The sequence below is a fragment of the Strongylocentrotus purpuratus genome, unplaced genomic scaffold, assembly GCF_000002235.5.
Source record: "Strongylocentrotus purpuratus isolate Spur 01 unplaced genomic scaffold, Spur_5.0 spur5_scaffold_17, whole genome shotgun sequence".
Lineage (NCBI taxonomy): Eukaryota > Metazoa > Echinodermata > Echinoidea > Camarodonta > Strongylocentrotidae > Strongylocentrotus > Strongylocentrotus purpuratus.
The window spans coordinates 4,433,411-4,457,363 of record NW_022145602.1 but is presented as its reverse complement, the minus strand read 5'-3'; the positions used below and the strand labels follow the sequence as shown (position 1 = coordinate 4,457,363).

General features: G+C 37.5%; 1 protein-coding gene across 4 annotated transcripts; it reads left to right on the top strand.

Annotated features, from left to right (window-relative positions):
• Positions 1 to 1,955: 1,955 nt before the first annotated feature.
• On the top strand, positions 1,956 to 23,437 carry LOC591924 (protein CIP2A homolog). 4 transcript variants are annotated; one of them, XM_030988490.1, is made up of 22 exons: positions 1,956 to 2,028; positions 3,401 to 3,520; positions 5,194 to 5,353; positions 5,877 to 5,989; positions 6,831 to 6,925; positions 7,420 to 7,516; positions 8,404 to 8,466; positions 9,016 to 9,075; positions 9,738 to 9,883; positions 10,866 to 10,941; positions 11,492 to 11,701; positions 12,686 to 12,842; positions 14,527 to 14,674; positions 15,677 to 15,776; positions 16,429 to 16,547; positions 17,956 to 18,184; positions 18,493 to 18,555; positions 19,340 to 19,450; positions 20,060 to 20,256; positions 20,985 to 21,098; positions 22,203 to 22,425; positions 23,044 to 23,437. In XM_030988490.1, exons 2-22 carry the CDS (start codon positions 3,419 to 3,421, stop codon positions 23,194 to 23,196), a joined length of 2,736 nt encoding a protein of 911 aa, XP_030844350.1. In that variant the 5' UTR covers positions 1,956 to 2,028; positions 3,401 to 3,418; the 3' UTR covers positions 23,197 to 23,437. The 4 variants fall into 4 exon arrangements, with proteins under 4 accessions (XP_030844350.1, XP_030844347.1, XP_030844349.1 ...); XM_030988487.1 differs by lacking the exon at positions 8,404 to 8,466 and having other exon boundaries at positions 8,953 to 9,075; XM_030988489.1 differs by lacking the exon at positions 8,404 to 8,466 and having other exon boundaries at positions 1,962 to 1,986; positions 8,953 to 9,075.
• The last annotated feature ends 516 nt before the right edge of the window (positions 23,438 to 23,953 follow it).

The window sequence follows — 23,953 nt, the reverse complement described above, 5'->3', positions numbered from 1 at the left end:
TGGAGAGATGTTGCAATCAACCTCCGAACAGGGAGAAGATACTTAGATAGATAGATAGATATATTTTTCACCAAATATATTTGTAATCTTCTCAGCTATGATTTTTTCCTTATTGAAAAGTTAAGGTTGTGTTACTGATTTTAAAAGTCTTTCCAACGAAAGCTTGGTGCATGATACATGTACATCTTCAACCGGTAAACGTCACATTTCCAAGAAAACGGCTGCGTCCATGTCATGCCAAAATTTACACATCATGCCAAGAATTTATATCTCTTGTACATTTTCGCAAGGAATATTGTACATAAGAGGGCAGGAATACATCTAATTTTCATAATATCTACACTTTTTTCTTTTGGATGGGTTTCCTTTGATTAATCCATAAGACAAAATTGCAAGATTTGTACCTGTGATTCAGAGTAAAACAAAATCCTCCATGAAATTGAAAGTTCAGGAAAAGGAAAATGAATCATCTCCACCATCATCATCATGATTATAAATAACCCAGGCATATTGTTGCATTATTGCAACAATATGCCTGGGTTATTTATAATCATGATGATGGTGGAGATGATTCACAGTATATCTTTTCAAACTGAACGAATTTTTGTTCACTTTTCCTCAAAATTTCATCAAACTGATTCCTTGATTTTTCTTTCACATCTCCACACACTACCACCCACATATCTGATTTATCGATCTCTGTTCTACACACGCTCTCCACTCTCCAGTCTCTTCATTCAATTAGGAATGGCGGTCACTCTAGAAAAATAATTGAAACATAGGAAAACAATATATGCAAATGTATTATACAATTTAATATGTACCACTGAATACAAATAAATACGACTGTGTACAAATCTATTACTATTACGAAGATAAATTCATCTTCATTTAACAGGTAAATGAAGATAAATTTATCCTCATTTAACAGCTAAATGAAGATAAATTTATCCTCATTTAACAGCTAAATGAGGATAAATTTATTTTCATTTAACAGCTAAATGAGGATAAATTTATCTTCATTTAACAGCTAAATGAAGATAAATTTATCTTCATTTAACGGCTAAATGAGGATAAATTTATCTTCATTTAACAGCTAAATGAAGATAAATTCATCTTCATTTAACGGCTAAATTTATCTTCATTTATCCTCATTAAACTGCGTTAACGAAGATAAATTTATCTTCATTTAGCTGTTAAATGAAGATGAATTTATCTTCGTAATAGTAATTGATTTGTACACAGTCGTATTTATTTGTATCCAGAGTGGAACAGAGATCGATAAATCAGATATGTGGGTGGTAGTGTGTGGAGATGTGAAAGAAAAATCAAGGAATCAGTTTGATGAAATTTTAAGGAAAGTGAACAAAAATTCGTTCATTTTGAAAAGATATTTTAATAGCAATATAGGCCTATATACATTATTATAATTATTTATAATAATTATAAATAATTATAATAATGTATATAGGCCTATATTGCTATTAAGATTATTATTGCTATTATTATCATCATTACTGTCAATTATGGCAATTATCGTTATTATTATTCATCATGATTATTATTATTATAATTATTATCATTATTATGATTAGTATTGTTATTACCGTTATTATTACAACTATTGCTATTAATATTATTATTATCATCATTATTATTATTTATATCATTTTTGTATCATTCTTATTATCTTAAAAACTATCTAATTTACTGTTCAATTATTTGTTATGGTCAATTTTGGTTTTAATTTTTATGTCACCTTTGTATCATTCTTATTAACATCATGAAAATTATCTAATTTACTGTTCAATTATTTGTTACGGTCAATTTTGGTGAGTGCCCCCCCCCCCCTACTCTCCCGCCGGTTCCCCACCCCCCCCCCCCCCCCCCCCCCCCCCCCAAGGCTAAACTAAAAACGAAGAGATCGTTGTACTGGGGCGCCATCTTTCGTGGATAAAATTATATATTTGGCACAACAAATAAGCGGTGAGTTTAAAAAGAAAACTGTCGAATTCGCGTTGCATTACGGTGAGTTAACGGGAAATGGCAATATATCGACATGGTTTTGGACTTGATTTTGCTGTTGTATCGATTATATGTTTAATTTGATGACTGTACCTTAGGAAATTACAGCATTTTGTGATATAATATTATTAGTGTAACTGCAAAATGAACAAATGGTGTCTCACCAGTCCCATACGTTCTATTTTGTGTTAGTTATAACGACGATAGTGTAACTAAGTTGAATTGAATTTCGGCCAGAAGCTGATAAAGCACTTCGTAATGAAATATAGATATATTCTACATGATTTTAGATCTATTGGAAATAATTTCTTCTTCTAGGCTAAGGGAATGTGTCGTTCATATACAGATGTATGATGTAGAACTAGAAGATCTAATTAGACTCTAAGTTGGGTCACTGATGATGACTGATGTCTGTGATGACATGTCTGATGAACGAAGCAAACTTCTTGTATGGTTTACGGTATTACGCACATGCAACCATGATGCAATAAAGTTTGCATAATTTTTGCCTGATAGCTTCAGTTCGAGGTGCAGAGCTATAGCGTAGAGACGGTATTGAGCTGAGCGACGACGTCAACATCGAAGCCCTTGGCCTTGGCAAGCACTGGGCTTAACAGAGGATTCCCGATGATTTGGTATTGGTGGGGTATTCTAAAGTTGGGCCATTTTTCGACAAAATAATTGCAGTTGCAGGTGATTGTTTTGAAGGTACAGTTCCTCTCATTCAAAACCTCAAGCAGGATGATTTTTTTTTATTGCCATAGATCTAGACTATCTATTGTAATTACAGATTCTTTGTAAACCATGTGATGGCTTTACATTTGACGCAATCTTTTTTTCTTTCATCAGAGCCACCTTGATAGTATACCCCAGGAGGCTACCTATTTTGTAAGGTCTGTGGTAATAGTGGGCATTGGTGGCATTTGTTGCATCGGAGCCGACTGGTTTTCAGCGATTAGGCAATTAAAAAGAAAACAATTATGACTCAATCCTACTCACAGATTATGTTTAATTAAACTGTCCCGATTGCTGCCTGACAGTTTCTTTACAGTGCAATATACATGTATATGCATAACCAGTGTTCAGTTTTCTTTAAAACCATCTGGATAGCATCATGAAGTCTATCTCTGTTGTTAGGTTATTGGTATTAGCAAGGAGCTTCAAACGCAGAGCTCTTTGGTATTATTAGCTATTAAGCAAAATGGCAGAAATCAGATTTGATTTAATCATTTGATTTTAATTCCATGTATCTAGTAGGGCTATCTAATTGTGATTTGAGAATCAAATCGACCTTACAAGACCCTACAGTGTTAGTGTGTGATTGAATTACATTTGATACCATTTTACCATTTTACAAATTATTTTTACTCTTCAGAGCCCCCTGGATAGCATCATGGAGGCCACGTCTGTTGTCAGGTCTGTGGTGTTAGCAGCCAATCAGTACAGCCGGAATCAGAGCGATGCAAACCTGGTTCATCTTCAGAGCAGATTGGATGTAAGTCCCCCCCTCCCCCCAGACCAGGGGGGGGGGGGGTGTTTCACAAAGATCCTAAGTCGAACTTAACTCTAAGTTGGACTTAAACATTTTGGAGAGCCATTTGTATCATTATAACCAAAAGCAAAAATTCAAGTATTTTAGACTTTTCATGAATTCCACATCAAGAACATGAAATCTCCTTCATAATATAAAATATGAATGATTTGAATCAACATTTAATGCCTTTTCAAAATAACTTTTACAAATTATTTTCAAAGGTGCTAACGGCTTTCTATTATTTGAAAGTCCAACTTAGAGATAAGTTCAACTTAGGATCTATGTGAAACACCCCCAGTGTCCCATTTAATACAAAGGTTTGCAATCAATTGCAAAACAGTAATGGCCAATCAAGATCATCGTTACATGCAAATATTATTAACAAGGCTGATTATCAACCAATCAGACTCGTTCTGTCTAATTTGCAATTGATTGCAAACCTTTGTTATGGAAGCCCAGGCTATTTTGCGCAATACGTTACTTATGTAAGATTTTAGTATATCTCTATGTAATAGCAACGTTTCTAATTGCATAAGTAAGATTAATTACAAAGTGAAAGGATACATTTGCTGTCGGTGTATACCATATTTCCACACACGTAAATCCTCAATGTTTTGTAGCAGATGGGACATCAGATGAACATATTACCTCAAACTTGCGTGTTGGAAAATGTTTTTATATCATTAACTCATTCTCTGCATTTGTCATGTAATGTATGACAAACTGATCACACATTATTTCACAAGGTAATCTGTTGTTCAATCTAAATGTATGAAGATAAGAGCATTCCATGAACCAAGAACCATAAAATACATACAGGCATGTATGACCAGTACGACAGGCTACGTATGATAGCAGTTATTAATTCAAACCTGTTTTAGTAACCACCTGTATAGAAAGACCTGTCTACCATATAGAGAGTTAGGGACCCCTTTTTTGTTTCCTTTGAAAATGGTTTCTAATGAAACATGTACTAAAGGAACCAGTACATAAAGACCACCTGCCTATAAAGACCGCTTTTCTTGTCTCCCTTTGGTGATCTTTAACTCTTTATCTGGTTTTACTGTAAATACATCACCTTATCTCTGATTTCTGTTTAGCTCCATGTTTTTACTTTGAAGAGATGTAGAGGAGTTTAAGTAGATTCATTTCAATTTTTTAATGGTTACTACTTACTAGACTACCTGTATGTACATACTCGTAGACCTGATTGTAATGGAAATGTTTTTAGCATTAACAAATTGACTACCTCTTTTGCACAGAAAGTGTTCTTGTGCATGCATGGTTATAGAGATGCGAGCTTTTATATTTTGAAAGGAAGCCTCACTATCATTGGTAAACTCTTGAACAATTCATACTTTCTTGATGCAGTAAAGGATAACAGTTTTGCCTTATACAGTCAAACCTGCTTTAGAGACCGCCCTTATAGAAAGACCACCTGTCTACAAAGACCACATTTTTTGTTTCCCTTGAAAATTGTTTCTCATTGAAACATGTACTAAAAGGAACCTGTACATAAAGACCACCTGCCTATGAAGACCACTTTCCTTGTCCCCCTTGGGTGGTCTTTATAGACAGGTTTCACTGTATCTCTGTATTGTTTTTACCATGATTCATTTCTAATTCCTCCACAGGTCTTAATTGGCATCACATCCAGAGACAAGTCTCTGAGCTACTTTTGTCCTCGTCAGCTCCTTCCCAGCGAGTGCTTGACCTGCCTGGTTGACCTTGTCAATGACCCTGCGACCCCTCTTGACCTCTCTCTCAAAACCATGGTCCTGCTCTTCAACTTAGGTGAGAAACAGACAAAGAGTTTTTTTTATCATGATTTTTTTCTCCAAATATGGTTAGTCCCTGAGTTCAATGTAAATCAGGTTGAAGATTAGGGGGATGACGTGCTGTTTTTTCATGATTTTCTCGAATGCCTCGCACAAGCAATCGGCACACTTGGCACCTCGCTCGGATTTCTAAAACCTATTATTTTAAACCTCACTAAAACTTTTTGTTTTTAAACTCTCACTAAAACCTTTTTTTTTAAACTCTCACTATCACCCCTAAGTATTTTTACAAAATCATGTTGTCAGAAACATTTGGATTGCTCTTTAATTGGGATTTTACCTCTTATTTTCTTTGTACTCCGAACCCTTAGAATGCTAGGTAATATTTAGTGGGGCTGACTTTATACAAGGTACATGTAGCTGTATCTGTGTGCCTCTGTCACTGAAGGTAGTGCCAGAAGCATTAGTCAGGTAATTGGTCCACCTTGAAGAGCTCAGCGTAAATACTTCTTTTTCTTTTTTTTCTTCTCTCTTCTAAGCTGCTGATTGTGATGTCAGAGAAACTCTGCAAGTGACCTTTAACCTCCCAGCATCCCTTGCATCTTTCCTGAAAGTTCAGAGGGGTTCACCGAATGATACTGTCATTGGACAGGTAAGTTCATTTTGTGGTGTTGTGTGTGTGTGTGTGTGTGTGTGTGTGCTTCAAAAGATCTGAGAGATAGATATAATTATAGAGAGAGAGAGACCGTGAGAGAGAAAAAGGGGTATGGGAGAGAGAGAGAGAGAGAGGGGGGGGGGGGGGAGAGGGGGGGGGGGGGAGAGAGCGAGAGAGAGGGGGGGGGAGGGGTGGGGAGAGAGAGAGAGAGAGAACAGACTTGATGGAGAGATAGGGAAAGGAGGAGAAAGAAAGAATATTGAGAGAGAGAGAGAGAGGGGGGGGGGGGGGGGAGAGAGAGAGAGAGGGGGGGGGGGGGGGAGGGGTGGGGAGAGAGAGAGAGAGAACAGACTTGATGGAGAGATAGGGAAAGGAGGAGAAAGAAAGAATATTGAGAGAGAGAGAGAGAGAGAGAGAGAGAGAGAGAGAGAGAAAGGGGGGGGGGGGGAGAGGCAGTGAATTGTGAAGTGAGGGTAGAAGAAGACATAGACAAAATTAGTTTTCTGGAATATGTGATATAATAGTCTCATTTGTTTATTGTACAAAAGCTAAATGGTTGAAATCTTTGATTTGTTTAGTTCAAAGGGGGAATGAACCACTCTGATAGTTTCCTTTTATTCTATATTTTGTTAATTCTTGTTTGAAATAGATGCTTTATTGCTACCTCTTCTGACAGGTGTAAAATCAACTTTCATTTCCGGTAACCCCCTTGCCCGTTTGCTATTATTTGCCCAGATAATTTACCATTTATCTGAAGTATTCATGTTACACGCTAAGTTTCAAGAACTTTCTCAGTATTCATTAATATATATATATATTTTTTTCTTCTTCATTTCAGTGTGTGCAACTGCTACAGAGAGTCACCTATAACTACAGAATCATCTATCCTAATAACTATGTGGAGGATTTGATTCAGTTCTTACTAACACAGATGTAAGTAGATGGTTCAACATGTTAATATTGTTGGGTACCTTATCAGCATCTATATCGGTCAAAGAATGAGGCTAATGAGTTAGACATATTAGACTGTAGCTGAAAAAGTGTTTCTTAGCCCTGTACAATGCATGCCACTGTTATTCGTGCATTTTGGTCACACTCCGCAGTCAAGAAGAGTGCCCAAAAGACAACATAATTTGCCTTTCAATAAGACATAACATCTGTTCATAATTTGTGTATTTTTATTATTGACTGAACCAGTTACAAAATTTGGTACCACATAATACACAGTTTATTTAAGGTTTCGTAAACAGAAAGAACACTTTGAGTGCCAAGGTGTTGTAGTATAGTGGTTCATTTACTTGATGCTTACAGAGGAAGTTGAGGGTTCAAATTCCACCCTATATGACCTTTGGCAAAAAATTGGCCCAACATTGACCTACAAGAAACCAACATTATTAATATTTGATCAATATTTCTTGTTTTGATAGCCTTGGGCCAGAATCGGATCTAGTGATGCCGTGCTTAGGTCTTCTTGCTAACTTATGCAGACAAAATGTTTCAGTGCAGGCTCATATCAAAGCAATGGTAAGCAATTTGTTATTGACTGAGGTGGTGATAATTGAAACAGTTATGATATAATTCCATTGTGTAGAATGGGATAATGGGCATAGTTATGGTCATATTTGTCTTGAATTGCATTACAAAGTTACAACAATACCCTCCAAGACAAAGTTTTTCAATACTTGGCAAGGTTTGCTTTGGATTGATTATGATGATAATGTAAATGGGGATGAAGGTCATCATGATGACAATGATGATGGTGATGCTGCTGCTTTTGATGATGGTGGCAATGGTGATGGTGATGATGAGGAATAAACAAGTTACAATATTGGCAATGTGTTTACTTTTCCTTCAAGTAACCCTTTATAAAGTTTGTTTCATTGTTTTGTTGCAGAATAATGTTAAGTCTATCAGTATGACGCTGATCAGATTACTTATCATTCCTGTCATATAGCAACCTAACAAACCTATTCTCCCTCTCTTCGTCTCTCTCTCTCTCTCTCTCTCTCTCTCTCTCTTTCTCTCACTCTCTTTCTCTCTCTCATCACCCCCTTCTCTCTCCCTCTCTCATCACCCCCTTCTCTCTCTCTCTCTCTCTCTCTATCTCTCTATCTCTCTCTCTCCCTCCCTCTCTCTCTCTCTCCCACTCTCTCTCTCTCTCTCTCTCTCTCCCTCTCTCTCTATCTCTATCTCTCTCTCTCTCTCTATCTATTTTTCTCTCTCTCTCTCATTCTCTCTCTCATCACCCCCTTCTCTCTCTCTCTCTATCTCTCCCTCCCTCTCTCCCTCCCTCTCTCTCATCATCCCCTTCTTCTCTCTCCCCCTCACCACTCATGGATTATTTCTAATGGCTGCATTTACATAGCCTTCAAGTAACATTTTTCAACGTTTATTTTATTGTTTTGTTGCAGGATAATCTCAAGTCTATCAGTAAGACGTTGATCAGATTCCTGTCGCATAGCAACCTGACAAACATCATCTTCTCTCTCTCCATCTCTTTTTCTCTCTCTCTCTCCCTCTCTCTCTCTCTCTCTCTCCCTCTCTCTCTATCTCTATCTCTCTCTCTCTCTCTCCCTCTCTCTCTATCTCTCTCTCTCTCTCTCTCTCCCTCTCTCTCTCTCTCTCCCTCTCTCTCTATCTCTATCTCTATCTCTCTCTCTATCTATTTCTCTCTCTCTCTCTCATCACCCCCTTCTCTCTCTCTCTCTCTCTCTCTCTCTCTCTCATCACCTCCTTCTTCTCTCTCTCTCTCTCTCTCTCATCACCCCCTTCTCTCTCTCTCTCTATCTCTCTCTACCTCTATCTCTCTCTCTCTCTCTCTCCCTCCCTCTCTCCCTCCCGCTCTCTCATCATCCCCTTCTTCTCTCTCCCCCTCACCACTCATGGATTATTTCTAATGGCTGCATTTACATAGCCTTCAAGTAACATTTTTCAACGTTTGTCTTATTGTTTTGTTGCAGGATAATCTGAAGTCTATCAGTAAGACGCTGATAAGATTCCTGTCGCATAGCAACCTGACAAACATCATCTTCTCTCTCTCCATCCTGACCAGTCTCTGTCTCAATGAAGAGCTAGGAGACAAGGTAACAATTAACCTGGAGTCACTTTAAATGAGAAACAAAAGGGATTGACATTGTGATCACGAACTACATTTCACCTAGTTTCATAATGGTACTGTCACTACTGTGTATATTTTTTATTTATTTAAAATGGTTTAATTCATCAAAAAACATTCGCGGCCTGAGAGCCGAATTGCAGTTTTTTTTTAAAACAAAGTATACATCAGTGACAAAGTAAAATTACACCTAAAACATATGCATGATAACATTATGGTAGCAAAATTGCAATGCTTTTTGTATATATAATATGTAATTGTGCTTCTACGACAGCTGCTCCGACTACAATTACTCAGTGGCAATTCAGTACATTATTCAAACTCCCAATCCCAACCCCAGTTAAGAAACCTACACCCATATAGAGAAATACCAGTAGTAGCTTTGGCATAGATTTGTGAGTAACCTTTAACATTGTATTATAATCTTAAAGACATCTTTCAAAACGTTTTGAGGGTTTACCAAGTACTAAGTGGTCGTGGAATAAGTTAATGAAAAATTGAAAAAATTGGTCCTTTGACTTCTGATTAATTTTGGTTGACATTGTTACAAAAATTAAATAATAAAAGAAAGCAATGTTGTGTACATTATCAGCAACTCTTTGATTTTCTATTTGTAATTTTGTCTTTCAGCTCTTCAATGCCAGGAATATTAATCAGACATTTCAGCTTATCTTCAACATCCTGATCAACGGTGATGGGGTCGTGACCCGTCGCTATGCCGTTGACCTTTTCATTGACCTCCTGAAAAGCCCTAGGATACAGCAAAGCCTACTTTTGTAAGTTGTCTCTCTATTTCAGAAAAGCATTTTGAGAAAATATATTGTTAGGATTAGTTTTTTTATTGTAAAGAGGTGACTAGACAGTAATATTTCAAGATATTTTCATAAATTACCTCTTAGTGTGTGTACATTAGGTGTGAAAAGTTAATTGTTGACAGTTGGTCGTGGCAGCATTCCCTACAAAGAGAGTCCCAAATACGCCAATCAAACTTGTGTCCTACTTTGATGATACTGCTTGTAGTGTCGGCTTGCATGGTGATGTAGATATACGGTAGGTTTGCGGGTGCACCATGTGAGAGAAAGAGAGAGAGAGGGTTGAGGAGTCCTGAAAAGGACTCTGACTTGGTAATCTTTCTTGGGGGTGTGGTAGTCCTGAAAAGGACTGTTTGTTATCTTTCTTAGCATATAGTTCTAAGGAGAACTATAGCGCTTGGAGAGGATGAGTGGCTCGACGTTTCGAACAGGTTGACTATCCGTCGTCAGGAGTGGAGAATGGCTGGCATGCATGAGCTTAAGTCACAGGGGTGCGGACCCCCAAGAAAGATTACTGAGTCAGAGTCCTTTTCAGGACTCCTCAACCCTCTCTCTCTCTCTCTCTCTCTCTCACATGGTGTACCCGCAAACCTACCATATACTTTGATGATGTAAAACATATCAAATACAGGTGCTGTAATAAATTTTGCATGTTAACAGTTAGATAGTTATCAGTGACTTCTGTAACTTTTTGTTGTTGTTTATCATTTATGTTCAGTATTTTGTTATGATATACATGTACAGTGACACCTGTATATAAAACTGCTCAAGGAAAACACGAAAAATGGTCTTTATTGCCAAGTGGTCTTTATGTACAGGTTCCTTTAGTATAGGTTTTAATGAGAAACCATATTCAAGGGGAAATGTGGCCTTTATTGACAGGTTGTCTTTCTATACAGGTGGTTGCTAAAGCAGGTTTGACTTTAATATTATATTTTCCATGTAGGTTTGAACATTTCCAGCTGTGTATGCATAGAGTATTGGGATTGCTGCCTATACAAGATGAAGAATCAGTTTGCAAGGTAAGTATTTGGAAATATTGACCAGAAATAAACAATGCGTGGGCATTTAATAGCTCGACGTTTGTATGATGAGAGTACTCATTCAGAGATGTACATGTTTTTAGATATATGTAGCTGTTAAATTTACTGAATGAATGAATGGATGAATACAATATTACAATACAATTACAATATATTTAACGTGGTTGACTTTATGTCGTCATGTAAGTACAAAATGTACACGTTTTGGCATCTACAACTCCATTAGCCACCATAAATGTTAACAGAACTTTGATTCATTTGTTTTCAGTTGTGCTCACATACTTTATCTAGTTTTACAATTTTCCATGTCAAGTATCAAGTATGTTGATGATAAATGCTTCTCCAAATGGGGTTCAGTGAAAATAAATTATCATAAACAGAGCTTCGAGATCAACGAGAGAAAGAGGAAATGAAGTAATGAAAATTGGATAAAATATAGGATAATTGTATTTATATGACATCACCCTTACCAAATATTAATCTTGCGGATGATAAGACAGCTTGACTAGTATTATTTCTGTATTTGTAGCTCTTTGAGTTGATGCTGACGTTCTGCGGTGTGTCTGGACTCCGCCCGACGATCTGTCGTAGCATCATGACCTCACCACAGGTCCAGCGAGGTCAGGAAACCCACCAATCAGAAGCCTTCTTTGCCGTGGTGGAGTGGGCCTCGAGGCCGGTCCAAAGCAACAACACGGTCTCAATCCTGGCCCTGGATCTACTACGGGAAGTCTATGAGGTTCGTCAGGAACTCTGTAGAGGTCAAAAGGAGCAAATTCTGTTAAAGCCCCACTGCACTACTTATAGCTATATGCGCCCTCTATATAGCAAACAATGCCTAATCGGTGCTTGTCGGTCCCCCATGATGCCCTTTTTCTTATGTTAATTGAGAGCTGATTTGATGAGATAACCACCTGTCAGTGACCTTGCAGGGAGGTCGAATCCCCCTTGGCCAAACTAGTGCATACAGGCTTTATAAAAACCTTCTCAAGCATGAGGTACATTTATTAGGGTTCTAGCTCTAAAGTCATTGACTCGAAACAAAGTTAGAAATTCTCCAAACTCAGTTAATTCCTTTGCACTAATTTAGACTACAATTGAAGAGGACAGTCTCCATATCTGCATAATGCAAGCACCTACTCCCCTACAATACCCCCATAACTTTACTACATCTTCTTCACAAGGTTTTATGGTCTAGTGGATAAGTCTCCGGACCACAAGGTAAGGGTTCAAATCCCTGCCACAGCTAGCACTAATACCCTTTGGCAAGACATTAATCTGCATTTGCCACACTCAGCCCAGGTGTAGTAATTGGGTACCTGGTAGGATTCATTCCTTGAATGCACTGAGCACTAAGGTTGCCGGAGCTAAATCCGGAATAATAATATCTCAGGTCCTTTGGAAGCGCATAGAGACGTTATATCATAATGTGGTATTGAGGGTTCAGTGACACAAAGACGTAACTCCATATTTTGCCAAAATTAGTATTTGATATCAAAATGTTCAGAAAAATGTGGGCTTTCCAGGAAACACAAAGACTTAACTCACCCAACACCCCATTGAAGTCAATGGCTAGTGAAACATAGACTTAAAAGGCCCAAGTGCTCAGTGACACATAAACCACTTTTTCTCAAAATGGCCAAACTGGAGTTACGTCTTTGTGTCAGTGACCCCTCGATATGGGCTGTACAAGAACAGTATATTATTATTATTTTGTTTTCAGGAGATGCTGGATTCTGGTCTCGTCACCCAGTTCTCCCCTCGTACCGATGTGACCATCCCCATGGCAACCAGATTAGTGCTACCATTGCAGGAGCTAGAGGGTCCTTTCATTAGACACAAACTCAACAAGATCTCAAGGCTCATGTGTCTACTTATGAATATCCTTTACTCTTCACTTTCACTTTCAATTAAAGATAAAGACCAGTCATGGTCTTGCTATTGCATTGTGAAAGAAATGTTGTGGAATCGATCAAAAAAGGTTGATCATCTAGCATATAAGTATTGGTGTGTACTGCAAGGTTCTGGAATCATCAAAATGATAAGAAATTTGGCCCAGTCTTCATAAAGTTACAAGCACTGCACATGGAAAGATGTATATGGGACTATACGCACATGTGCGCAACACATGCGTTTATCTCTCACAGACCATGTAGATAAACTAATTTACCAAAGACAATTAGTAGGCGGTTTCCCGGCAAAATTTTTATCATCATGTATTAGTCAAAACATATTCTTTCACATGATTGGTAATAAGAGCTTCCATTTCATTTTTTGAAATTGGGGCGTTTCCAATACTGGTCTTTACCTTTAAAGTAGTCACCAAAGAATCAACAGTGTTTTGAATTGTTGCAATATTCATATCATTGCGAAGGGGAAGCCTTACTGATCAAAAATAACAACTTCCCTCTTCATGTTTGGGGCCCGCAGTAATCATCTCTCAAATATGTTAATTTGAGATCTAGATTTTTTGCCTTTAGCGGTCCTCAGTAGAGCGTCGAGTTCTGTGACGTCACGTACGAGACACAGCTAGCCACAAAGCAGCATTTTAAACCTTCCATGATATCTATATGATTTTTCAGCATATTATTCATGTTTTTCACAAAAAAATCTTTCCATCCATTCATAATGTGTCCATAATTATCAGTTGGCATGAATTTTCTTTGGGTGACTACTGGTCATGTGATTGCATTATGAAAGAAACTGTTCGAGTCAAGTGTTCTTTTTTTAGGTACTTGCACATCATGACATGACCGCAATGTGCTTGCTTCTTTTGTCTTAGGCTTGTTTCAATTCTATACCGATTCTAATAAATCTAAAAACGATAATGGAAATAGAAGTAGCCAATAGAATACATATATTCATACTGGTGTATCAGTTTCAATTTGCATCATCAGCATCACAACAAAATTGCTGTCTCAATTTTGTTTTTGTTTACTGTAAATGTACTGTGGTTGCACCACAAGCATCCAAATACGGTCAAAGCGATTAAAATACGTTAAGCTTATCTTGAGAAAGTCCACAGGAGTGGACAAAAGCTTGCTTACTAAATGTTAAGGTTGGTAGAAGCTTAAAGTGACTCGGTAACATTGCCTCAGATTCTGAAACAAAATCCTGGATTAAGCTCATGCTGCAATCATAATTATAAACCTTTAGGTCAGTCAGGAATCCCATGACTTTACAAGCCGATCGCCTGTCTGATTTTCAAGATATTTATGATTGGAAATCGAAATTTCATTTTTTGTTTTTCCTAACGTTTTTTTCTTTTTTATAACATTACAGTCTATTGGGGAAGATGAGTATGGTAAAACCGGTCAATCAAAGGATTTTACTTTTCTGAGGCACTTCATGATCATTTTTTGTAGGGCTTCAATATTACATTTTATCACAGACACTAATAACACGTAGGGCCATGCATCTCAGATTTAACATTGTTAAACGATGACTTTAAATGACATGTTTAATATGATTACCCTAACCAAATAACCAATAAAAGCTTTCTGTAACATTAAGCTTTGTTGAAAATCTCTAAAGAATGATATTCCTTGACCAAACCATTCTCACCTCTGAGCCGAGACGAGGGAACAAGGTCAGAGTTGGGTCGGGTCATGACCTTTGACCCCTGTCTGGCCATCGTAGAGCACCAGCTTGATAACAACCAGGTCGGCATAAGCAAGACAACCAGGATGGCTGTCGGAGACTGCGATTGGAGGTGAGAACTCTTCTGCTTTCATTGTGTGACAATATTGTTTATGAGATTTAAAGGCCCTCTGTACTAGTTTGACCAGAAGGGATTAGACCACCCAGGGTGGTCACTGAAAGGTGGCTATCTCATCAACTATGCTCTCAATTAACTTAAGAAAAAGAAGATCAGGGGGACCAATGGTCCCCAATTAGCCATCGTTTTCTATATAGAGGGAGCAAGTAGCTGCAAGTAGTACAGTGGGGCTTTAAATACCACTAAAACGATATTGAAACATGGTGGCAGCGGTGGGATCGAAAGAGGGCAGTATACAGCCTCACTGTTCATAAATTACTCTCTTACACTACACATTGAAAGCCCTACCAGCACTTGTGTCCCTTGGCAAGGCATTAATCTACATTTGCCAATCCATACCCAGGAGAGAAATGGGGACCCAGTAGGATGACCAAAGCTTTTGTGTTAGTAATTTCCAGATACCCTTGCGGTGACCATATGGTAAGAATACTCCTCAGAGAGTGGAGATGGTGCTAATTGTGCATGAATGAATCCGATGACCAGGGTAATAATATCTGTAAAGCTTTGTTTAGACCAGGGAACTCTTTAAGTAAAGAGTTTCGTATAGGTGCGATTCAATTTCATTGCAATTCGATTTTCAGCTACTAAGTGTCATGTATTTAGGACTTTATGTCACATTTGAGTTGAATTTGAATTCAAAATATAATGCAAGAAGCACCTGTTCTGCTTCGGATTCAATGTTATTTCTCTTTGCATTGTTGGTTTTGAAGAGAGACGCCTTTCAAAACACAAATATATTCAGTTTAAAATCTGGTTTCAATTTTCATCTCTTCAGAAAAAAAAGATGGATTGTAATAGTCAGTATAGCCCCCCCCCCCCTTACATACGCACATATACATGTTCACGTTACTATATTTTACAGGAACCATACACTATTATCTGTTCTTTTTAATTGCTATATGACTTCAATCTACTGCAATCTCATTTCTGTGACAGTGATGCGGGTGTTGGAACGATTCTTCACATAGTGGATGTGATGGTGACTCTGCAATCAAATGTACCACAGATAAAGAACACGCTGGTACAAATCTTACAGGTAAGTGGTTGGGTTTAGGTTGGGACAAAAAGAAAAGAAGACACCTTAATAATGAGAGACAGATAGAGAGGGAGAGAAAGAGATAGGAAGGAAGCCAAGAGAAAAAAGAAAAGTGAGAGTGAGTAAGAGAGACGGAGAGAGAAAAGATAGAAAAGTTGATCATTAGATGATGATATGGAGACGGAAAAGTGATGGGATGGGAAAAGAAAGAGAGAACAGAGAGAGAGAAAGAGACAGACAGACAGATAGAGAAAGAGAGAGAAGGAGAGAGAGAAACAGAGAGCAGGGGAAAGGTAACTGCCAGAGTAGTACCACTTCTAATAATTTTTTTTCTTCATATCGTGGATGTGATGTTGACTCTGCAATCAAATGTACCACAGATAAAGAACACGCGGGTGCAAATCTTACAGGTAAGTGGTTGGGTTGATGTTGGGACAAAAAGACATAAAGAGGCAGAGAGAAAGAAAAGAGAGGGAGGGGGAGAAGAAAGAGGGGGGGGGGGTAGAGAAGTGAAAGACAGAGGGGAGGGGAAGAGAGACAGACAGAGAAAGAAAGAGAGAGAGTGAGGACTGGGAGGAAGAAAAAACATGACGGGGAGAAAAAGAGAAAGTGACAAAATAATTTATCGTTATCCTTATCTGTCTCCTTACAGGACCCCAGATTGGTTCCTTTCATGGCCCATGGTCTAAGTTCTCGGGACAGAGAGAGAGTCCATGTCAGCTTGAAGCTCATCAGAGCAGCTTCTACTCTACAAGACTTCCCTACAATCATGTGAGTATCAACCAAATAATGATTCATTCATTTATTTTATTTATTTATTTATTTATTTCTATTCTTTTGACAGGGTAGCCCATTTACCAACACGTAGTGGTCTTCCATGGGGCCCTGAATGAACATATTTACATCGTTTATAACATTTATACAAAACAGTTACAAAAATAATACTCGTTTGCAAAATAAACATATATCATTAACCTAGTAAACAGTAATGTCAATAGGAAAATATTAATTAAGTCGCAGTTATGTGAATAAGTCATGTTAATATTACAGAACATGCACGTAGTGTATGTTCGGCTGAGTCATTCACAAATTACAACTTTGTTTAAACAATCTCTTAAATGTATTGACAGAGGAAGCCATTCTCAACGAATTATCTAGCTTATTCCATTCAAATATGGAAGAAACAATTGGGCTACACTTATAACAATCAGTGTGATTCAATCACTTACCCAGTTAATTAATTAATCAATTTACTAGTGACTTAGTCAATTAACCAGTGAATTAGTCAATAGACCAGTGAAATAGTCAATTGACCATTGAATTAATCAAATCAATTAACCAGTTTATTATTCACTAAACTAGTGAATTAATCTGTTAACAAGTGAATTAGTCAATAAACCAGTGAATTTATCAATTACTCAATTTTATAATATCCAGCCAATCAATAAATCAGCAAAAGAGTCATTGAATCTATCAAGTAATCAATTCACTCAACTGTCAATCAGTTAGAATCAATAACGTTGTCAATCAATCAATTAGTCAATCAATCAATCAATCAATTGGTCAGTTAATTAATTTAACAAATATTGCCTAATGAATTACACAGTAGTTCCATTAATCACACATTAATACATATGCAAATCATTGATCAAATAAACCCTCAAAAGATATGCAGAACAGACATTTAATCTGTAAGTCAAAAAATCCTTTTGGGTTGACAAGTTCTACAAGTTTTTGATATCTTTGAACATACGAATAGCACACTGATAGTTATTTATATAATATTGGATAGGTTTGAGTGTGATACAAGAATATATTGCTCGAGCTATGACAATATTGGACGAGTCCAGGACGAGTCTAATATTGACTTACAGAGAGCAATATGTTCTGGTATCACGCAAAAACAAAGCCATACAATATTATTATCATCTATATTAGTCTGACTAGCGAAATAACAAAATTTGACTTACCTCAGTAAATATTGCTTTTTTGTGTGTGATATTGATATCAATATTGATAGTTGAAGTTCCTGGATGACTAAACAATTCAAAACAATATTGGTCAGTCATCCAGGTACTGCGCTAAAGATATTGAATAAACTGATTTATTGTACCACTTGGAAGCCTTACATAGATAATAATAATCAATATTTAACTTTTCTCACCTCAATTTTCATCAGCCTTGGAGAGTGCATAGCCTCTAACAATTCCCACATCCTCCAAACCTCACAACATGACATCTCCTCGGACCATGCAGTGCCCCACCCTCACAACCTCAACCAGTCGCACACCAACGGCTACGACATGTCCGTCATGGGGTCAAACCTAGAGGCCACAAGGTCAAAGGTCACCAAGGCAGACAATGCTGGACTGGACAAGCTGATCGATAGAATGCAGACTGGTTTGGATGTGAGTTTTTTCATTATTATTTTTTTTAAATAATTTTTTGTGGTGGAGGGGGTAAGGAAGGGGAAGGGGGAAGGTGAGAGTGGGGTCACATCGAGAAAGGTCAAATGTTAGATAAGTGAGCTGCATTATTGGATACGATAAGATGATTTTTTGCTAGAGATGTAAAAGGTCACTAGCTGGATATTGTAAAATTTTGTATAAAATATATAAACATTTGTTTTCTGAGCATAATTCCTACAATCGTCAAATTAGTCCAGTCATTCTCACGTTGACAAGGTGACTTGAACTTTTTTTTTTCTCCCTCACAGCTCAAAGATGTAAAAGCGTCGGAGATTATGGATGTCTACGAACACAAACTTTCAGCTCTTGCAGTAAGTATCCAAAACGATAATGCTTGCTGACTGTAAGCTCAATGCAATGCCTCAGTCACACCTTTGTGTATTTGGCTTGCGTGTTGCTGCGTTTTTATGGCAAGCTGTTCTAACATTTATTCCTATTTCTTGATTTCAAGAAATTATTTTCTGTTGTAAAGCAATGGTAATTCTTGATATTAAGAATTCATTTTTTATGTCTCCGTTACGAAGTAGCCGGAGGCATTATGTTTTCGGGTTGTCCGTCCGTCCGTCCGTCCGTACGTCCCGTTCTCGTGATCGCGTTATATGAAGAACCGATTGATGGATTCCTGCCAAACTTTGATCATGTATGTATCTTGCAGAGCCGATGAACTGATTAGATTTTGGGGTCACGAGGTCAAGGTCAAAGGTCATGCGGCTCATTATGTATTCATAATAGCTTGTGATCGCATTTTCATTAGAACAGATTGATGGATTCCTGCCAAACTTAAATCATATATGTATCTTGCAGAGTCAATGAACTGAGTAGATTCTTGGGTCATTCACCCCAATTTCAAGTGTGGACAACGTCAGTCAAAAATGTGTATTGCTTTGAGATTGATAGAGAAATAACATTGATATTTGTTGAAAGAGGGGCTCATAATTAATAATCTACGGGAAAAATTGTCCAAGGATTAATTTTCTGAGGATAATATTGTACAAGAATAAAGGTAAGCCAACCACAATGCATACATTGTGATTACAGTTAACATATTAAAAGTACTGTTCCAATTGTTTCATTTCATTTTCTTTTATATTCTAGACGAAGGAGAGTCATTTGCAGGATCTACTGGAGGCAAAAGCCATGGCCCTAGCCCAAGCAGACAGATTGATTGCTCAGTATAGGTGCAGGAAGGCTCAGGCAGATAACGAGGTAAGAAAAGGGGGAACGACCCCATCGAACATATACATCAATAACATGGATGACTTGAAGAGTTTACATCAACGTAACCGCTGTCACAGTGTAATCACGTTACGAGTACTCAGTCCTGATTTAAAGAGAAGGTTGAGTTCTGGGAAGAGGTGAAAAACAATTTGTGAGCGTTATCATTGTTATCATGCAAGGGTGGAAGATCATCAGATAAAACATGTTCCTTGAAAAGCATGGCTCTTCAAATGCCTTCATATACTAAATATGGCACATACCATCGTAAAAATCAGGATGGATTTTTTCGCCATGTGCTCGTGTAGTCCTATATACATCCTTCTGTGTACAGTGCTTGTAACTTTACCAAGACTTGGCCAAATTTCTTATCATTTTGATGATTCCAGAACCTTGCAATACACACAAATATATACAGACAGATGTCTACAACACCACCTTTGTATCCTATGTTAGAGCTAAAGAAAAAAAAAGAGAACAAGAAAGTTATCGGAATTTACAGAATGCATCACAATTATTTCACAAGAGGTTTATGTTTAAGTGTCCCAATCTCCAATTCAAAATGATCACAATTCAATGATAACCCCTTCTTTGACGTAGGCTCGCAAGCTACGCTCCATGATCCAAGAGTCAGAGAAGCGGAGCGAGGAGTACCGAGATGAACTTAGCGGGAAGATGGTGGAGAAAGAGAGGATGGCCGGTGAGATGAAGAACATGATGGCTCAGATAGAGAGATTGGAAGCGGTTGCTAGGGAACACGAGAGGTTGACGACCGCTCATGCTGAACTGGGTCAGAGGTAAAACTCATTATTTTTTAATACAGTCAAACCTGCTTTAGCGACCAACTGTATAGAAAAACCACCTGTCTATAAAGACCGCATTTTTCTCTCCTTGGTTTGTCATTGAAATCTGTACAAAAGTAACCTGGAGATAGAGACCATCCGCCTATCACAACCACTTTTCACATTTTCCTTCAGCGGGCTCTATATACAGGTTTCCCCTAGTAAAGTAGTTAAAGGTAAAGACCAGTTCTGGTCATGCGATTGCATTGTGAAAGAAACGTTGTGGAATCGATCAGAAAAGGTTGATCATCTAGCATCTAGCATCTGCAAGGTTCTGGAATCATCAAAATGATAAGAAATTTGGCCCATTCTTCGTAAAATTACAAGCACTATACACAGAAAGATGTATATGGGACTACCCTATATCTCTCACAGACCATGAGAGAAACAAATTTACCAAATATATGAATTAGTAGGCGGTTTCCTGGCAAATTTTTTATCATCATGTATTAGTCAAAACATATTCTTTCACATGATTGGTAATGAGAGCTTCCATTTCATTTTTTGAAATTGGGACGTTTCCAAAACTGGTCTTTACCTTTAAAGGGCAATCCAACTCTTGTAATAAGTTGATTTGTATGAAAGCAGAAAAATATCAGAAACAGAATGGCAAAAGTTTGAAATGTTGTATTTACTTCTTGACATGTTGATTATCTCTCTGCTTGTTTACTGATTACTTTCAGGTTAGAGAGCTTGAGAGAAACCTTGGAAGCTGAGAAGCAGGAGAGAGCCAGTCTTTTAGAGCTGCATGAGATGCTGACCAAGCACAGTGAAGCATTGAAAGACAAGCATGAGACGTGAGTAGAATTTACAGTATTTTTATGACTGGCTACAATCTGCACATGGGCTATGCATGTACTGTTTACCATGAAATCTGGGGTCTGTATTGTTGTAAGAAGTTGCGATTGATTCAAATCAATCACAACTTGTTCTGGGAAGAGGTGAACAATAATTTGTGGTTATCATTGTATTATGCAAGTGTGGAAGAACGTCAAATAAAAAATGTTCCCTGAAAAGCATGGGTCTTCAAATGCCTTTATATTCTAAATATGGCATGTAACATCGGACTGATTTTTGTGCGACATGTTTGTGTAGTGCAATATACATCTTTGTGTGTACAGTGCTTGTAACTTTACCAAGACTGAGCCAACTTTCTTATCATTTTGATGATTCCAGAACCTTGCAGTACACACCAATACTTATATGCTAGATGATCAACCTGAACGATTCAACAACGTTTCTTTCACAATGCAATCGCATGACCAGAACTCAACTTTATCTTTAAGAGATAGGAATTGCAATCGTTGCAAATCAATCGCCCAAAATAAGAGTGATCGATGCCATCAATTTGGTACGGGCCTTCCCATATTGTTTTTGCTGCTTTATACGGCATGTGAAGGCAGAGGAGTTTTTGCAGTTAGGGGAATAGTGGAAATGTTCAGGCAGTTAAATACTCAAAGACAGTACTTTTTGCCAGTAACACTAATTTCGCTATCAATACAATTCAATTCAATTCATTTATTCACTCAATATATAAAAGCAGATACATAAAACTGTGTATGAACGCATATATGACAAATATACAAAGATGGACATAGTAAAATCTGAATTGAAAGCACAAGTAACATCAATTGAGTGGGGATCAGATTTAAGATCTATTCAAAGATCTTGTGAATTCGACCCCATTGTGATGTCTAAATTGCATTGAATATTGTTGCATGTACAACTACTAGGGAGAGAGAATAGATAAACAGCTGGGTCATGGAGAAACGGGAGAGAGAGATACAGACAGACATAAAGACAGAGAGGGAGAGAAAGGCAAGATGAGAAATGAAGTTAATACATAGAATGAATTTAGACCAAAGCATGTCATATAAGAGATACCAAAATCATTTCCACAGGACAATCGGGCGACTGGAAGAGCTTGAAGGACAACACAAGGGCACGGTCAAGCAGCTCCGTCTGACCGAGGGTCGTCTGGGCGAGCTCCAGGAGGAGCTGAATGAGACGGAGAGCACTCTTAGGAAGACCGAGAGGGAGAGAGAAGAACTGGAGGCTGCCATTGATAAGCTGAGAGGAGAGCTGGCCAAGGCAGAGCAGGCCAAGAAGAAACTCTCTCAACAGGTCAGATGCTAATTAAATTTTTTTTTTTTTTAAATCAATTTTTTGGGGGTCCAAATTACCTTCCACCATGGTAACCATGATAGACATGGCATCAAACAATGAAATTATCATTGATTATCATTGTTTGATACCATGGTTACCATGGTGGATGGTAATTTGGACAAAAAACCATGGTTACCATGGTTCTTTTTTATTCCCACCCTACTGAATTTTATTGCTAGAGGCCGTTTTTACAAAGCAACACTGTGGCAAAAGATATTTTCAATTCAAAAGCAATTCTATTACACACAGCGTACCACAAGGTTCTATCCTAGGTCCTCTACTGTTTTTATTTTACATTAATGATCTTCCTTATTCTTCTGAAAAATTTAATTACATTATGTACACTGACGACCAAAAGTATAATTCTTTATTATGGTCATCATTTCTTTGGAAAAGCTTCTGCTGAACTTTGGAACAAACTACCCTTACATGTCAAAAACTGTCAACCAATTCTAAATATCTGCGAAACAAGCGTAACATCTTTAGCCTTGTTACAAATGTGGATGGGATTAAAGATGTGAATAAGACTTATTTTGTAAGATATAATCAAATTCTTGGATTTTTCTTTTGTTTCAGGTGTCGAAGCTTGAGACAGATTGCCGGCAGCAGAAGAGCACCATAAGAGAGAAGGACGCCCTCATCAGTCAACAAAAGGAACAGCTTAGTCAACAACAACAACTGACTCTCATGATACACAGTCTGACTAGTAAACAACAACAAGAGAAATAATTGTGGTTGTTTGTTCCATATCTTTGCCCCGATGGGCAATTTTTATTTTTTACAACAAATACATGAATTCACAATTAAATTTTATACAACCAATGTCAAAACAATATTTGTATACATCATTCAAACAAGTGCTTCAACAAAAGGCATCTTAAAGTGAATTAATTTCTTTGTCCATTTATATCATTAATGTACTGCTCACCCTTATAATATGTCTTTATCATATTTATTATTTTATGAAAAACAGGAAATGTCTTATTAACTCTAGAAAAAAAAATTGTTGCCTTACAAGTGCTGTAATTCAAGAGAAATAATGTCTCACAGTCTGTCATCATAACTGCATTTTCTTCACAGAAAATCGCATATTATGTATGGTACAATGACGCCTTACCTATTTAACATGAATGACTTAATCCCAATAGGGTTTCACACTTGTCCTGTAGAATGTACATAATATATTCACAAACTAATTTGGTACTTCAGGGAAATAAAAAAGAGTGTTTTGAATTGTTTTGAATTGATTCCAGGACAACTCCCTCCACTCAAGGTTAAAAGAGCATACACCAATAAATGCCTTATCCATTGACACTAGCATTCTGCCTTCGTCTAAAACAAGAGGAACCAGACGGAAGGAGAGAGAGAGAGAGAGAGAGAGAGATGGGGATAAAAGAGAAGAATTGTTATTTTTGCTAGTTGATAATTTATTTATTTTCACCATATGAATTATTGAAATTTCCTGTCCACTAGCATTACACAGACA

Bases quoted from the DNA above. Each gene is read 5' to 3' on its own strand.
- LOC591924 (XM_030988487.1), top strand. From the start codon at position 3,419: ATGGAGGCCACGTCTGTTGTCAGGTCTGTGGTGTTAGCAGCCAATCAG. The intron at 9,076-9,737 runs GTAACAATTAAC...TTTGTCTTTCAG, and splicing joins ATGAAGAGCTAGGAGACAAG to CTCTTCAATGCCAGGAATAT. The intron at 10,942-11,491 runs GTAAGTATTTGG...CTGTATTTGTAG, and splicing joins ATGAAGAATCAGTTTGCAAG to CTCTTTGAGTTGATGCTGAC.